Source organism: Lemur catta, chromosome X (genome assembly GCF_020740605.2).
Source record: "Lemur catta isolate mLemCat1 chromosome X, mLemCat1.pri, whole genome shotgun sequence".
Lineage (NCBI taxonomy): Eukaryota > Metazoa > Chordata > Mammalia > Primates > Lemuridae > Lemur > Lemur catta.
In genome coordinates, this window is record NC_059155.1 from 62,123,800 (window position 1) to 62,142,526 (window position 18,727).

Consider the following 18,727-nt stretch of genomic DNA (forward strand, 5'->3'; position numbering starts at 1 on the left):
TTAAAAAGCAGCTCAAGTGAAGACAGTAAGGATGACAGAAAGTTGATAAAAAGTATTATCAACTAATATAGGGGCTGAGAATCATGGCTGCATTTTAAAAATTCAAGCTCCATGAAGACCTTTTAAAAATGATTATGATTCACTCACAGATGCAATGCTGCTCATGCTAAGAAGTGACTAATCAATCCTTTGTTCAAATAACTTGCTTTCTGAAGTTCTAGGGAACAATCCAGGGTGGGGACTAAACATAAGGGAATGCAAAATGTAAGGGAGTGTCAAAACTCAGTGATCAAGATAACTAGTATTTTAATGAAATGTTTTTAAAAATAAAAGTTTATGCAAAAATCAACATTTTAAATAAAGATAGGATCCAGCAATCCATGAGTTGGTAGCTCTACAGCAACCCCATGTGAATCTATTGTTTTCCCTGGTCATTTGCAAACTGGTCAGTGAATTTCACCACACACCTCCCTCAATGAATCATGGAGGTTTCTGTCAGGAAGGGGACCTGACACACAGTTAACATGACACTCACTGTGTTTGCATCTTTGCATCTGGGCTTATTGATTGCTTCCTTCCATGAGAATGCTGGGCTACAGGCAAACAAATGTAACTCCTCCCATCAGGCACAGGTATAGATTAATATACTCAGATTCTAGCCCCACTTTGGAATAAAAGGGATCATATCTCGGTATACTGACAAAAACAAAACAACATCAAGAAGAATACACTCACATTCTTTCAAGTTCCACATGGCCCTGGGGCTGCATCATTGGCCCAGTGAGCCATTTGCTTTAGGTAAAAATGATGAGCATGGGAAGAAAAAAGGAATAAGAGGACATAGGAGAAAACAAAGAAAAGAGATACATGGGGAGCCAGAGAGATGCTCCGCATCCACTACAGGGAAAAGCACACACCGGTACCCTGTAGAGATGCTGATAACTGGGTGAGAAGATGGTGGACAGTGGACAACTTGACAGGGAGGGAGTTTGAGGCAGCAAATAAGGAACAGGAGTCCCTTGACCCTTTCTGTATGGTCATCTCACAATTCAATTCAATTCAATTCAATTCAATTCAACAGTTATTGAACATCAAGTGTGGCGCAGACTTGGTGCCAGACCCCAGAGATATACGATAAACACAATTTATGTACTGCTTGTAAAGTGTTTTCAATTCTGGCTTTAGAAATCTTCAGAAGACTAATCAGGTCAGTAGAGGTGAAGGTGTACACCCTGAGAAGGCAAGCCATGGCCTTGCTTGAAATGCTACTTGACATCTGGCTAGTGATGCTGAAGCACATTACAAAAGAAAGCCCATCTGAAGCTCTTTCATATAAAGGATATATTTTACAGATTCTGTGTTCTGGAATGTAGGCTTATTTGGGGGGAAGAGGGATAAGAAAGGGGAGGGAATAAAATGTTCAATTACTGCTTAGATTATTGGATAGGATAATCTAAATGGAAAGTCTATGCTGCTCAGCTCCAGTGGGGCCCCTGCTTCCCCAGGCTTCTGGCTCAAGAACCAAACATTTTCTGAGAGGACAGCCCTAAGGCCTGCACCAACAGCTGTGAGGCTGAGGTTCAAGGCAGTGGGGTAGTGTCTACTCTCCATACTGGGCAGCCGGCCTGAAAGCTGGGGTTTACCTTTTCAGTTTTCTTACTTGCCACCAGTCAGGGCTATCTTCCCTTGGAATATATGGCATGTTGATGTTTGGCTGGGAGCCATAGTTCTTCTTTGAGTCGCTGTCATATTGGGCTAGAGTGGTACTTGAAGATGGTGCATCCATTTTGAGAACAGGAACTGCCCGAGGAATCTTCAGCTTTGGAGGACAAGGGATTTTAAAACATCACAGTGAGGCATAGATTCAGGTACTGAGAACTCACAAAGTATATCATCTGTTGAAAGAAAGAAGGAAAGGAAGAAAGAGATAGAGAGGAAGGGAAAGAAGGAAGGAAGGAAGAAAAGAGGCAATATTGGCAAGGATATGGAGCAACTGGAACTCTCATGCTTTTTGCTGGTTGGAGAATGAAGTGGTACAACAACATTGGAAACTCGTTTGCAGAATCTACTAAAGCTAGATGTGCACATACCCTATGATCCAGAAATTATATGTATGTACCCAACAGTGAAGCCAAAACACCAAAAACATGTTCATAGTGGAATTAATTTAATTAGGTAAAAACCAGAAACTTCCTAAATGCCCATCAAGAGGATAAAATAATATAAACATATTGTGGTTATAGTAGGCTGAATGATGGCTTCTCAAAGATGTTCATGTCCTAATTCCTACAACCTGTGAATATTTTACATGGTAAAAGAGACTTTGCAGATTGTGATTAAGTTAAAGATTTTGAGATGGGGAGATTATTCTGGATTATTGGGGTGGGACTGATGTAATCAAACAGGCCCTTATAAAAGGGAGGCAAGGTGGGCAGAGATTAGAGGGAAGATGTGAGGATGGAAGCAGAAGTCAGAGAGCAGAGAAGCTGCTACCCTTCTGGCTCGGAAAATGGAGGGAGGAGTCAGGAACTAATGAATGTAGGTAGACTTTAGAAGCTGGAAAAGGCCAGGAAACAGATTATTCCCTAAAGCCTCCATAAGAAACATAGCGGTATGGACCCATTTTAGATTTCTGACCTTCAGAACTACAAAAGAATGAATTCATGTTGCTTTAACCCACTAAATTTGTACTAATTTATTAGAGCAGCAATGAGAAACTAATATAGTAGTGTATTCACACAATGGAATTCTTTACAGCAATGAAAGTAAACTACACCTAAATACTAAAAATAGGTGAATCTCATAAATGGAACAAAAGACAGATAATAAATGACTATATACTTTATGATTTCATTCATATAAGGGTCAAAATCAGGCAAGCAATCTATGACGTTATAAGTCAGTGATGTTGTGTTTCGCTATTTGAGTGTGAGTTATACAGATGTGTCCAGTTTGTGAAAATTCATTAAGCTGAACACTTAGGATTTGTGTGCTTTTGTAAGTGCACGTTATACTTAAATTAAAAATTTACATTTTGTGTGTGTGTGTGTGTGAGCTCTGAATTTAATTTTTTTATTCTTATTTCAGCATAATGTGGGGGTACAAAAGTTTAGGTTATATATATTGCCCTTGCCCCCCCACCCCCCTGACTAAATTTAATTTTTTTTCACAGTGTACTTTACTTTTTTTTCCAGGGATATCATTTATTTGGAGTTAAGGCTTTGACATTCTGGAAATTTTAGTTATTCAAGACACCATTATTTATGAGCTGCGAGGTTGGTTATCTCCAAGATAAATGCATTGGAAAATTCCTTAAATGGGAATGAACAGATCAGCTAGAGAGTTAATTTTTATTTCCTCCACCAGAAAGCAAAAGTCCTCTACTGAATTCTGGTAACAACAGAACAAAGGAAAATATGCTTGTCACAATACCCTCTCTGATCCCTGGTACATTCGGGCAGCTTATAATCAAAACAGGCTTAGGAACCTTGGCCGCTGATTTGCCTGACTGATAAGTTTTAATGTATTGTCCTAAGAATACCCTGTCAGAGACTAGATGGTTTCTGGCTGCTAAATTATCTTCTGCTCTTAGATTTGTTTAAAATGAACTCTACTGGGAATTCACCCTTTTTAAGTGCAGGAATTCAGTGGCTTTCAGTAAATTTATCAAGTTGCATAACCATCACCACAATCTAGTTTTTCTATCACCCCAATAAGATCCTTCCTGCCCATTTGCAGTCAATCCTCATTCCCACTTTGGCCCCAAGCAAACACTAGTCGACCTCTGTCTCTGTAGACTTGCCTATTCTAGACTTTGCTCTTAGGTGTTTCAAAGGGCCATAATTTTCAAGCTTCAGGACTGAAGCATGTATCCAAACCAAAACAGCAATGTCACCAATAACAAAGTACAAATTCCAAACGATAATCATTATTTCCTAGGGCTGCCATAACAAATTATTACACATTGGTGGATTAAAATAACAAAAATTTATTCTTTCACAGTTCCAGAGCCCAGAAGTCCAAGGTTTCACAAGGCCATGCTCACTCTGAAGGCTCTAGGGCAAAATCTTTCCTTGCCTCTTCCAGATTCTGGTGGCTCCAGGTTGCTATGGTTGGGATATTTGACCCCTCCTAAACTTATGTTAAAATTTGATCCTCAATGTTGGTGGTGGGGCCTAATGGGAGGTGTTTAGGTCATGAGAGCGGATCCCTCATGGATGGCTTGTTGCCATTCTCCTGGTTGTGAGCTCTAAAAGTTCTCACAAGAGTTGATTGTTTAAAAGAGGCTGGCACCTTCTTCCTCTCCCTCTCTTGCCATGTGATCTCTGCACACACAGGCCCCCTTAGCCTTCTGCCATGAGTGGAAGCAGCCTGAGGCTCTCAGTAGATGCAGAGGCTGGTGCCATGCTTCTTGTATAGCCTGCAGAACCATGAGCCAAATAAACCTCTTTTCTTTATAAATTACCTAGCCTCAAGTGTTCCTTTATAGCAACACAAATGGACTACCACACAGGTGTTCCTTGGCTTGTGATAGCATAACTTCAATCTCTGCCTAGGTCTTTACATGGCCTTCTCCTCTATGTCTTCTCATCTTCTTACAAGGACACTAGTCATTGGATTTATGGCCCACCCTCATCCTGTATGATCTCATCTCAATTTTTAACCAATTACATGTGCAAAGACCCGGTTTCCAAATAAGGTCAAATTTCGAGGTTCTGGATAGACATGAAATTTGGGGGACACTATTCCATCTACTAGTATAATGGATTATTTTTGTCCTTCATGTTGGTTGACAAAAATTATATGGTTTTTACTTAGAATGAGAGAAATAAATGTGTGTGAATGTGTGTAGCCAAAAATAAGTACCCAAGACACTGTAGACCTGATAGGTGGGTCTTACTCACCCTTATTTTTGGGTGAGCTTTCAGAACCACTAGGAAGCCATTTTATGTGCCTCCTGGCATTCAAGGAGGCTGACACCTGCCTGAGAAGCCTAAAAGCAGGAGACTGTGGCTCTGAATCCAAGAAGGTATAGTGAAAAGAGAGCCGCAGTCTGTACTGTGAGAGCAAGCTGCATGTAGTTTAATTAACCAGAGCAATCAAAGTTTTGTTTATTTTCCTATAGGCCAACCCCACCCTTGGAAAAGAGTTGGCTGGGAGCCATCTTGAAAGGAGCTCTGCCCAAGATGGATAAATTGACCCAGTGGAAGGGTTGAGGGCTGGAAACCCAAGAGCTGACGATCAAGACATCTCCTATGTTACAAAACCACATTATGATCTGTCCCCCAGCAGCAAACCCCCAAAAGTCTCTCATAAGACATAGAATCAGCATTGGGAAACTCATCTGGACACCACCATTACCAAATCATGATAGAATCAGCTATGTATGAGTGTTCCTTTTGCGTTAGACACCTTCTTTCTTGGCCCTAACCCTGAAATGGTCAAAAATTCCAGCCTCTCCACAACCCTCCCACAAAGCAGGCTGCCAGCTGATGCAGACCCAAGCTAGGTGAAGGGGAGAAGTTTTAACTTGGAATGATGTTTGGAGTTATGTGATTTATTACATTGGATGGGACAATTCAGAGGTTGTTTTCATGACTACTAGTAATTGGGGAAATTTTTATCATTTGAAAGTGACTGAAAAACTATGGAGTCTGCCTAAAGACTTTATTTGGAGACAGAGAAGAAAGTCCACCAAGTGGCTTTGAAGGGATAATGGAGGGAAAGAATTATGTTGTTTTCTAATTGTGCCCCATACAATCCCATTCCATCACCAGGATACTTCAACAAGGCAGTGTTGGCCATGTCAGCGGTATGAAAAGAATGACAGCTTAAGACAGCTGCCTATTATATGTGATGCCATCTTAAGGACTTCTCCCACATGCACCATTTTTTTGGTAACTATTTATGGGCTTACTGGTTAGGAAAAGACCCAGTGTTACAATTTGAATCCATTCTTTGATACCACTCATAGCTATTAGTGATAGTTCATGGTTTTTCTCTCTTAACTGAATAGTCTGAATGAAGGCCACATTTCCTAGTTTTGAATCTGGCAACTCTTGGTTTATTTAATATATCCTGACTATGAAAAACATCTTTTACATGTTGACTCACCACTCTATCTGGGAAGATAGGAAGTCTGTGTTTCTCTTCATTGACTGCAATGTGCAGATCAGCATCTGAAAAGTAAAACAAAGTAGTATCAGAAAGAACTTTAAATAAAACAAAGAAAAACACCCAATGTTGTGAATGGAAGGAATGAACCAGCTAGTGTGGGCAATACTCCAGATTAATTGATTTCAGACAGACATCTGGAGTGATTCTGTAGCTTTTCTGTATAATGCCCAACTCAGTGCCACTCCTCCATCATCAATTATTGATATCTTTCCAAATCTGGATTAAAAAGTTAAGTTTCTCTAAATCCTATAAACTATTAATTTATACCTCATTTCCGCCTTGTATTTGAGTCACAGATATCTAATCTCATTAGGTAGTACATATGACCCTAGGGGTCAGAATCCATGTCTGAGTCATGTTTGATTGGCTCATATAAGATACCTTACTCATTCTTGGAGATTGATAAATAGCTGATGAATACATAAGCAAACCTATTGCATTCTTTTTTACCTTTTCTTTTGATAATTGTTGATTTCTCTTTCCACCATTTACATATATATATATATATATATATATATATATATATATATATATATATATACCCCCAAGCTGTGAGTATGAAGCCACTGTATGCCTTATCAGTGGGATGACCATATGACTTATTGCCCAAACTGGAACATTTTTGACAGTGAAAGGATATGCTCTTAATAATTATGGTAGGTTACCAGACATGGAATGAGAATGTCCCAAACAAACTGGAGTATATATTCAACCTACTGGCAGGCCATGTATCCTGGAAAGAGGGTGGACCAGGACATCATGGAGACAAAAGAAACGAAGACACCCAACTGTTCCTTTTCTAGTAGCTATGCCCATAGGCAGCCCATTAGCGCAACAGAGGAAGCCAAGGGAGTAAATCATGGTTGGGCAAATAGTAACACAGCTGCTCATCAGCTGCAATACCTCTATCCTCTATAGTCTTATTCTGAGGCTGGCAGAGAGCCTGTGGCACCCAAAATACATGGTGAGTGCCATCCAGACAGAGCCTAGGAAGATAATCCTAAGACAATGCCCTCTCTGGCCTTTTTCTGGATCCTTCCAGGGAGTTAGGGCAAGATCAGAGCTGGAATCTGGCCTTCTGGGTAATGATGCTAGACCCCAGACAGAACCATTGGGGAAAATAATTCATACTGTAAGGAGACATTACTCCTCAGTCCCTCATAGTGCAGGGAAGACCCACCTACAGTAAATTCTGTATAGTTCATTGAATGATTACGATTTGTGAGTATAATGGGCAATGTCGTCCAATTGAGATTAACAAATATTCATTGTGTAGTCTAATGGAGGTGGAAAGCACAATGAATATCTATTAATTGATTTTTCTGTAAAATTAATTACCAGTAGTAACATTAACATGACTTTTGGATATCAACACTGTTAAGGTAATGAATTTGAAAAATATTTTATCTGACTGTATGTTTTCCAACACATGAAGTGCTACCATGTAGCTAATTTCATCAATTCCTGAAAGCCATTGTATTAATAATTAGCATATTTTGTCCAGGCTGGCAAAACCATTACCAAAACAAGTTCTATTTTTTAAAAATTCTTTATTTTTTAAAGCTTCCAGCCACAGTAGAGTTCTCCTATATTTTATTTACTGATAACTTCGTGTTGTTAAACAATGATAAACTTTTGAAAAACATAAGCCCCTCATTTCTATAGGAATATAACACTGGATAGAATCTGCGTACCCTTCTCTACCTTCTCTGATGTCATTAAGAAATCAACACACATGCAGAATGGCAAACCACTTTAATATATTCTTTAAAACTTGGCCATAATCATTTTGGTGTATATAGTGATTAAGAGTGTTACTTAAATTTTATCTCTCAATATATTTTTTAAAAGAATGTTAGTTTTTTTCGGTTTATGATTTTTGTTAGTTTTAAGAAGAGAGAGCTGGTTTTCACTGCTTGAACCATGGTGATATGTCCACAACACTCTACCTCTCTGGAGTTTATCTTAAACCAGGAAAAATTATGGGAGGAAATAACAGCTCATTGCTTGATTAATGATTCCAATCTTTAAAATATTTCTCACGAAATGAAAGAATGGCAGATGCTAATATTATTATTATTTTAATGGCCATGACTCAATTGACCCTAGAATTAGTGTTCATTTCTCACATAGCATCTGCAAGGCTGAATTTTCATGATGCCAGCCAATCTGGCATATATTGTTTTCCAACAAGCTGTTCTGGCCTCTAGCAGGTTTGGCTTAATAGGGCACCATCCACCCAGCGTCCAGCCCAACAGAGAAATCACACATTACATGCTTCCCAGAGGGTACATCCTGGGGCCGCTTTACAACTCTGCTGGCAGCACAAGAACTTCCCATCCACGAAGAATCCACTGTGGTACTTGATCAGCAGGTGGGGGTTGCCCCTTATCTCTGAGGAGCAGGCAGGAAGAAAATAAGATGTGAGCAAATGTTGGCCCAGGAGAAGAAACACATTCGGTAAGTGCTGTTATCACAGAACAATAAAAATCCCATTTGGCCAGCAACCAAGGTAAGAGTAAATGGTTCCCGAAGGATATAAGTCTTTCACTCAGAAGTTAATAAGCCAAAAAGAAAAAAGAAAAGCCTTACCATGTGTATAGTGAGGACAACACAATAGCTTATATCATTGTTGAAGAAAAAAAACTAGTAAAAATATGTATTTACAGATCAGCTTGGTGTTAGGATTTTAGAAATACAACCATAAAGGAAGTGAGTGGGTTACAGCACATGGTGGTGTTCTCTTGTGGCAGAAGGAGGCTGGAGGGTAAGACTAGATCTTATCAAAAAGAAAAAAGGTTCTGATAAGTATACACTTCCCCTCACTTTTTATTTTGAAAAATTTCAAATGACCCAGAAAAGTTGCAAGAACAGTACAATGAACATCCATATACCCTTTACCCAGATTCCCTAATGGTTGACTGTTTGCCACATTTGCTTCATCTCTTTCTCTCTGTATGTACATATTATTATTCAAATTTTTACCATTGTTATATTGTGCTTAATAATTTGAGAGTAAGTAGCAGATATTATGACCTAAATAATGTCACCCATAAATGCTTCAGCATGTAACGTCTATTAACAAGGACATTCTCTTACATAATCATAATACAATTACCAAATTCAGGAAATTTAACATTGATACAGTATTATTACTTAATATATATTTAATATTCAGAATTTTCCCAATTGTTCCAATAATAGCCTTTATAATCACTTACTTTTTCTGATCAAGGATCCAGTTTAGTCTTATATAATGTTTAGTTATTTAGTTTCCCTTAATCTAGAACAGTTTCTCATCCCTTCTTTGACTTTCATGACTTTGACATGTTTATACTTAGGAATGAATAGTCTATGGGGCTACTTTTCTGGGAATATGTGGATATTTTAAAAAGCCATGGGAATAGGACAATATGTAATTCAAAGAAATGAAATTCTAATCTTTGAATGTAAAACTGTGTCTATAACAAATTAGCCTCTTTTGAAATATAACAAAGAAACCCTCAAGGTTTTAGTAGAGAATATTTTAAGAAGAGTCTCTAGGTGGGGAGGACTGGTTCTGTGTGTGGCTTCAACTCTTTCCCTCTTGATTTTATGTTCATCGCAAGGATTCCTTATTTTGATAACAGGAGAATTCTGCTTCTCCTTTACAACCCTGACTCAAGGAAGTGCGTGGAGATAATAATAACTATTTTGCTGGTACATTGAGAGGATATGAGATAATGTGTATAAAGCACCCTGCAGTGTTTGGCCCAGACTAGGTGTTCAATGAACAACGGCTTTAGTGATATCATTCCTTTAGTTTAACTCTGTTCAGCTTAAATGCTGACATTAAAAAAATCTTACATAAGAATTAAAGGGAAATTATTACAGAAATCACAAAAATCAAAAATAGTTAAGATTACAAACCACAAATTTCTTATCTTTGCCCTAAATGGTCATTGTAATTCTTTGGGCACATTACTTGCATTCCTGCTCTCTAAGCTCCTGGTCTACACATGTCAAGATTCTTACTATTTCTTACTGCATGGATTTAGTTTCCTGGGTCACTAATTCTTTTTCCAGCCAAGTACCAAAATCCACATTTCAACATTCCCACCACCTATATAATGCCAATAAGAGAAACTCATATATTAATATATATACAGGACTTTACATTTACATATTTTCCTTCACGTGTATCATCTTATTTAATCTATTCAACAACCCCAAGGTATAGCTATTATTATTATCATGGCTTACACAGTGTTAAATAAATGGAGGGGCAGAAAGGTGGTGTAACTTGCTCAAGTTCACAAGCCTAATAATAGCAGATCTGAGACTCAGCCGCAGGTCTTTTCTACTACATTCTGATGCACAGATGTCAACTTCTCTCTGCCAAACCCCCTTCAGTTTTAATTTTTGGAAGGAACGGCATACTTTTTCCACATCTGGTTAGTCGAATTCAGAACCATGGTAGCTAACACTCCTTAAGTCACCACCAAATCAGCCTAAACCTTCCAAGTGTAGGTTACCATCTGGAAAATTCTATGCTTCCAATGTCTACCTCAGTTTATAACATTTGAGCCAAATAGTAGACACAAAAAAGGAAGAGTCATTGTATCACAATGAAACTTTGTAGGGGAGATTTGAGTGAGGGAGCCTGTTTTCCTGTGGAAGGTTGGTTGGCCAATTTCACAGCCAAGCTCACTCACCTTCTCTTCTGCTGTCTTTCAGCACAGAGGCTGGAGAAAACAGATGCTGTCTTCTTATTTCTTTTGTGCATAGAGATGGCCAGGAGACATAGCTCTGGACTATGACATGAGCCAAATTTTGCAGGGGGGCTGCTAAGAAAGCTCAGAACCCCTCAGGGAGCATCTAAGGGTGGCAAAGCAGAAGGCTAGAAGGAGCCTGTATCCCGACTGACTTCACTGAGCTGCTGCACTAGCCCTGGACTGCCTACATCTGGATTTGTTACTGTGGGACAAGAACAAAAGTGAACTTGTTTCAGCAACTGTTGGGTGTCGTTTTACTTGCAGACCAAAGCATTACTAATTGATACAAATAACAACACACTGTGCATATGGCAGTCCTGGTGATGGGGCTGCTGTAGTTTTATGAGGGGCTAGGAGATGCGTTTTTGCTTTTCTCTGATCTTCCTTTACATTTCATATGTTCTCACATGAGCTGTCCAGGGGCCTTCTGAAACTGTCCAACATGTATAGTTCCAGAAGGACCCACAAAGGGAGACCTAGGGGATGACCAAGAGCTGCACACAGGATGTGTCTACATAGTAACTGTCCCCCGCCCAGGAAATCCCCCCGAAAGAGACTAAATGGGTAGCAGAATCTTAGCGCTTCCCCTGGAAGCCCCACTATAACCACAGTGACTCAAGTTTGTGTGTAGTATACTTTAGTATATTTATTAGTGTCTCATTTGTGGCTCATGACCACTCTAGGAGAAAAGAAATGTGATCTCAGATTTTATAGGTCAGAAAACTGAGACCCAGAGATATTAGATGGTTTTGTTAGATAACACAGCAAAGCAGGACTTGGCTTTAGGTTTGTCTGACTCTAAGAGGGATGCTCTTCTTTCTTCAGTGAGCTGGTGATGGGTAGAGGGAGTCTTCTCTCTCCCAATGGACCACCTGATTATCTTACAGAATGAATTGCTAAACATTTTTATGCAAAAGGGAAATTAAGCCCTATGTGTGAAAAAGGATGTATTTGCATCAAAGTGGAGTAGGTGTGTGTAATTTGAGTTGTACTGAGAAAGAGCCATAATCTAAAACTTAAATAAAATAAAATCTTCTTCCATCTAGGAGCTTAATACCTGAAATTCCACAAATAGAGTCATTCATTTGAGTCAAATTTTGTCCTTAAACCATTACCCACCTTTAAAATAAAAATATTACAGAGGGAAACATCATAGTACCAAATTACTAACAACAATTTTCTCCCTTCTACCAGAGGTTGTTACCAGGGCAGCCTAAAAATCACTGAATAAAAAGCTTCATTAAATCTTCAGTTTCGCCTGGCATTTACAATGTACTGGTTGCAAAATCGGGTTTGGGTAATTGAATTCCAAGCCCTCCATTACTAGGCGTGTGACATTGGCCATGTATTTTAAACTTCACTTGTCTGAAAAATGGAGGATAATATTACCCCTTTCCATAGAGTTGTCAAGAAGATTACCTAAGAAAATGTTTTAAAAGAGCTGGATAAAGTAGCTGGCAAATGGTAAATGCTTAGTATGTATTAAATGTAACTTTCTATAAACATTGAGAGTACAGTAGCCACAAGACTTGACACAGTCCCATGGGACCTAGACTTTGCCCTGGTAAAGGCAGGCAGGCTGCTGGGAGGGCACAATACCAGCTCTGTATGGAGCAGGAAAGGAAACCTTCCTGGATGCAGCAACGAGAATGCAAAATGAGGATGAGTCTGACACATTCTCTGAGGTTGGTAGGAAAATCAGTAGATTCTCTGTTGGCATTGGGTCCTTTTACTGCCATCTCTTTCCTCCACCAAGCCTCAAAAGAACTCAATTGATGACTCTATGACTTTTTTTGACCTTTCTCTTTCAACATTTCTTTTTAAAAAAATTCTCTTTTGAATTACCTTTTTGTAATGCTTTCAACCACTGGCTCCGACTCTCTTCATTTGATGCATAGACATAGAGAAGCCCATCTTTATAGACGATCTGGAAAGGAAAAGATTTGGTGCATTTAGATATAATTGCATCATAGTTCACTCTGGTGCACCTGAAAATTTTTTGTTATCCAAAATAAACCTTGAGTAGGCTTATATAATACACATTAGCTCTGGAATTAGATGAAAAATTCTACTTTTTAAAATCTTCCAACCCTCAATTTGTTTTATCCCAGACATTCCTACACTTTGGAAAATCACAGCAATGATGCATCTGACAGTGGTGAACATTGAGGTCTCAGCAGGGATGTCCTGGATCATGGAGCATTATAATAGTTAGACATTACACATGTCTCAGGAGTGTTCTGGTCCATCCACCTGCTCATTGCACGATTCTCTTTACTGCCACTGGAAAATGTTTAACTGCTCTATCCTTAAAAATATCTTTAAGGATGGAATGTTCTTTATTTTGCTATGCCATCTTTGCCAATTTCCATACATTCTGATCATTATATATATAGTTCATACTTGCATTGAGTAAAACTATGTCTTCCTGTTACTTAAGTCTGCTGTACCCCAGGAATCCCCAGAATAAGTCATTTTCTATTCCTTAAGACAATTGTTTAAATGTTTGAAGATTATAGTGCCTTCTCCAAATCCTTCTCTAGTTTATTGGTAAATAATACAGAGCAGTTATTAAACACCTACTAGTCACTGGGCTCATTCCTAGCTATTTAAATATTTTAATCCTATTTCAACTCTATGAAAAATATATGAGTATGCCTTTTTACAAATGAGGAAACATTCAGAGAGACGTTGCATACACAACATACGTGTTTATGGCTACATGGATATAAGTGGTGGGGCTTGGAGGTCGGTGGGGCTCCAAAGTCTGTCTCTCTTGAGCACCCTATGCCTCTGTGATGTGAGTTTGCAGCATCTTCCATAAGCATGTTTTCCCCTGGTTTCTCCCAGTTGGGTAATATTTTTTTTAAGTGGAAGTACGGGTTGTGAATCAACTGGATTATTGTATTTCATTTTGGGCCAGAGGTCCCTAATACTAGCACTGGGTACTCTGGCCATCTGAAAGACAATCCATCTGCCTTTAGATCAGAAAGGTAAGTATTCATGATATAATAAAAGTAAGGCATGACTTACATTAAGCCACTTCCAAAAGGTACTATAGGCATACTCTCCATAGCATATCAGTATTTGAAACACTTCAAAATAAAATGAAAACTCCTTAACATGGTGTGCAAAGCCCTTCCTGAGTCCTGTCCACCTCTCCAGACTCATCTGTTTCATCCTCTCATAGGCTGCTTTATTCATAGGAACTACTTGGAGCTCTCCAAACACACATTCCATGCTATTTCACCCATTGGTGCCTTGACACCTGCTGCTTCTTTTGTCACGCTGCTCATCCAATCTTTGCTGGGTTAAACTCTACTTGTCCTTCCCAACCTGAGTGTCATCTCCAATTGAACACCTCCCTGACCTCTTGAAGTGAGGAGCGAAGCTTCTGCATCCTGGGACTCCACGGATGTACTCTGCTGACCTCCATCTTAACACTCACCCTCACTGCCTTATAATGGTCTGTGCGTTAGTCTATTTTGCCACTTCCTTGTAAATGCCTTGGGGCAGGGTCAGTGTTTTATTCCCTCTAGTATGCCTACTACCATGTAGCACATCAGACACTCAATGGTCCTTGTTAAAAGAGATTGACAGACCTGAGGCAGGTCATGCCACTGGAACTGGCATGCTCATCTTGCTTCTTCTCCGTCCAGGGAAGGCAGATTGATGGACATATCTTTAGCAAACTGCCCAACTCACATCCGGAAATATCTCAAGACTTGTCATTATCTCAATGAGTCATATTGCAATATGATAATTTTTTCCTAGATATACTGAGTTCATAATAAAAATATATTAAAGGAAGAACCATCCACCCAATGTAATGTCATTCCTCCCTTTACCTGAAATGGATACTGTCTCTCCACAGGTGTCTGCTCCTCGAGATTTACTTTCTCCACACATCTGATTTTCTTAATTTCAATTGATCCTTTCCTGCTGCCTCTTTTCTGAATTAAAAACAAAATGTAAGATACTTCATGTGATGTGCCATGGTGCACAAGGGAAAGCATAAAGCTAAAGTTATGCTTGGGAAGGACATTGGAAGATGCGGTAGGCAATGGAGAATCACTTCCTATTACTCTATAATAATCAAAATCCAACACAATATATTTCTTGAGTGTGGACATAAACACATACACTCTCCAAAATTAAGTCTTTAAGCAGTAGTTAGTAATCTTGTTTGATAATTTTGAAATGTGTTTCAAATCATCTACCATGTTGTTAATGTACTCAGGGAAAGATTTAACTCCTCAAAGCATCTTCACTTTGTTTTAGTTTATAGCAGTGTTTCAGTATTTCTACTATGATAAAATTCTCAACTGTAAAGAAGTAGTCTTATTTCCAGCACTGTCTTAAGGCAGCGTTTCTGATCCTCAGCACTATTACTATTTGGGACCAGGTAATTCTTTGTTGGGGGCTGTCCTGTGCACTGTAGATGTTTAGCAGCACCCCTGGCCTATATCCACTAGATGCCAGTCACATTTGTTGCCCCCTCCCTGAGTTGTGACAACCAAAAATGTCTCCAGTCATTGACCAATGCCCCTTAGGGGGCAAAATTACCCTCAGTTGAGAACCACTGTTCTAAACTTGTAAGTTGCCTTAGTAAAGTTAACTAATGTTTTCAAATCCTTTATCTTGAATTCATTATACCTTCATTAAGAAAAGGCAGTGTGGTAAGTGGACAGAAGTGGATCTTTACAGTGTGAGCTAAGAAACCTGATATTCTCTCATTATAATCAAGCACTTGAGACTTAGAAAAAATAGTAAATTGTATAAAAACAATGGAATAAATATGTCTCACCATTTTGTCATATTCATAGTAGGAAAGACTTGTTTTGGTCAAGACAAAAAGCCGCTCTTTGTAATTATTTGGTGACATTTTCTTCTTTTGCTGTGACCTTTTGAGAAGAAGTTCTTCTAGAATGGGTTTTGTATCCATATTATCATCCTAAACAAAATAAAATAAGTAAAATGAGTGTTTGTAACATTTAGCTAGGTTCTCTTTTAGCCTTCATATTTTTACATTCAATTATTTTCCATCCAGGAATAATATAAAGGCTAATTTTAAAAAATGAGACTGATTTAGGATTATAGCATAAACTACACAACACCTACAGTTTCTTCTACTGCCTTTGGAAATATGTTGATTTTTAAAAAGTATTTTATGTGTTTGACTTATTTCCCACTGTGGATCATAAATTCACTATCTTTGCACCACCCTCCAAACCACCTCATCAAAATGCTCCTTATTCCTTAAACATTCTGTAAGTGCCTGTTGAATTCAATTGTATATAACAAAATTTCTAAAAAACTGAACTCCAGACAGCTCACCATGTATGAAGTAATTGATCAACCAAAATTTCTCTCCATTAATGTGGCCAATGGTTTCGCCAAATTATTCACAAACCACTGTGAGACACTGACATCATTGTAAATGAATCCACGGCCCTTGATCATGAGCAGATCTTTAACATAAAAGGTACATTTTGGTATACATTTTAAAAAGGTATAATTTTCAATATTTCTGAAAATTTTAAATTAAAGTGAATGCCCAAGATAGAATAAAATGAGGAAAACATACGACGGTACAGTAAAAAATGCTACCAAAAGAGATTTAAAAGAACTGAAAAAACTTAGCACGTTTACAAAGTAAAAAAAAAATCTTGCTTTTTCTTCTGATGTAAAGCATTAAAACAAGGTATTTCTGGGAAAAATGCATTAATTTTCTATTTCCACTAAGACGGTTGCTTTAATCCTTAGTCTGCTATCTGGTCTGACCATGAAAAGTAGCAACATTAAGCAGCAGCCACAGAGGCAAACTTGCTCATGTTCTTCTTTGCTTTGTGAAATTGCATCATTATTTGCAGTCAGATGCCCAATAGTTAAGATCTTTGTTTATTGATAATCTAAAGGTAATTGATTTTACTCACCTTAGACTCACTAGGGCTGAAATATATGTGTGGGTCCTTAACTTTAACTCTCAAGCTCTAAGCAAAAAGTTACTGCTTTGAGGCACCATCACTCATATTTTTTCTGGCTATGCCAGGGTCACGTATTAGAAAGGAGACATTTGCATCCTATTTATCACTCTTGATCAGGAAGCATCCACACAGGCACTGCCCTGTCTAGATGGAAGCAGATGCCAAGTGAACCCATCCAATCACTAGAGGGTACTTCTCACTGACCCACTACGATAGGGGAGTAGAAAGAAAGCAAGACTAAGAAATACAGCCTGGCATTGAATAAACCATAGTCAGTCCCCACTAGGTTTTCTATCAATATAGATTGCACGACTCCAAAACTGGGAATTAAAAAACCCAGCTTTTATTATTTATTTATGTAGATCAGGAGACCATTTATTAATCCTTAAAATGCCCTCCAAAGGCATTGTTTGATTTTTAGGCAGAAGAGTGGAAACCTTACACATTAAATATAATGAAAGCCTTGGGTACCTTTTGCTTCAGATATTGTTTTATCTATTTTACAAAAGGATAATTCTTTTGCAAAAGTAGAATGAGTTTCTTCTCAGCACAATGATTGTTATTCACTACAGTCACTGGTTTCTTTGCCCAGGACTTCTAAGACAGGGCTGAGATCAGGGTGTAGCAGAGCCGATAGGATCTAAGGAGGCAGATAGCATGCCTACCTTTCATCTCTGCCTCCGTTGTGAACTCTACATATCTGCCTGCGTGGATAAGCTTATTTTTTACATCAAAAGTCTACGTCCAAAAGAGAATTTGCTTAAAGACTTATGGAAACTATGAGGGTCTGCTTTTTGTGAGTGAAAGCCCTTTTTGGAGAAGCCATACCACACTGGACATAGTCATAGGGTACTTTTGCCATTTATATTTCTACATTTAAAAAATTTACTAATAAAGCAGAAAGAGAAAACTGTGGAAACTGTCAAATTTCTTTTAAATCCACAGCTAAAACATCAGTCCTCAAAGCAGAGTGCTAATTAAATAGATCTGGTTAATTGAATAAAAAGTTTACTTTTTAATATTTTTTCAGATGCTGAATCAACATGTGACATCAAGAACACTTTTAAAAATGTAAAACCCAATGTCCAAGGTCATATGCAGTCTTTCCTGCATATGTATACTGCATAGTGGTATACACACTTTTCTGTTTATAAAACTTTCACATGCATCACACTAAAGATGGGATTTTTGGAATTTTATATTAAAAATTAATAAGGTGAGTCACAGAAACCACTGACAGATTCACAAGTTGCCTCTGTGCCTTGAAGGGAAGAAGAACATTGAGTGGAAGGGAAGGTATCAAGCCCTCGAGCACCTTCTCCAGTGAATCTGCAAGCGTTTACAAGGGTTGTTGCATCTGATGTAATATAATTTGTCAAATTTCAACGTAATTGTTCATTCCAAAATCCTGCCCTTTGTGAACTTATTGGATCTCATTTTAAAAACCATATGTGATATATATTGATTCTATAAAACCAAGAACTACAGACAGCAGACAAAAGCAAAAGACGGTTAGCACATCTTTAGATGTTTTTCTTTTCTGTGCTTATTTTCTCAAAGACAGGTTCACATACTGTGCACATAGGTCTGTAATCTGTTGTTCTCATGTAACAAACACCTGGAGCCACATTTCCGTCCAAGAGGGCCAGTCCTTCAAAGCTCCAACCCCTAAGTTGGACTCCTAAGGCTTCCTAACAATCTTGAAGAATCCTGTTTTGATGACTCAGGCTTTTGTCATCTCTGGATCAGTTTCTTCTAAGACAAGCTATGTAGTTTTTGTTCAGGCTTGGACCTGCCTTTCTCCTTTTC

At 38.4% G+C, this 18,727-nt stretch overlaps 1 protein-coding gene across 2 annotated transcripts in view; it reads right to left on the minus strand.

Annotated features, from left to right (window-relative positions):
- Nucleotides 1-18,727, minus strand: part of BMX (BMX non-receptor tyrosine kinase) — a 48,476-nt gene that overhangs the window by 25,520 nt on the left and 4,229 nt on the right. For both annotated transcript variants that reach the window (XM_045538102.1, XM_045538103.1), the window contains exons 2-7: nucleotides 15,739-15,885; nucleotides 14,780-14,884; nucleotides 12,777-12,858; nucleotides 8,452-8,571; nucleotides 6,115-6,179; nucleotides 1,644-1,819 (exon numbers count right to left, since the gene is read on the minus strand). In XM_045538102.1, coding sequence (XP_045394058.1) covers nucleotides 1,644-1,819; nucleotides 6,115-6,179; nucleotides 8,452-8,571; nucleotides 12,777-12,858; nucleotides 14,780-14,884; nucleotides 15,739-15,885 — 695 coding nt within the window. The remainder of the gene's footprint in view (nucleotides 1-1,643; nucleotides 1,820-6,114; nucleotides 6,180-8,451; nucleotides 8,572-12,776; nucleotides 12,859-14,779; nucleotides 14,885-15,738; nucleotides 15,886-18,727) is intronic.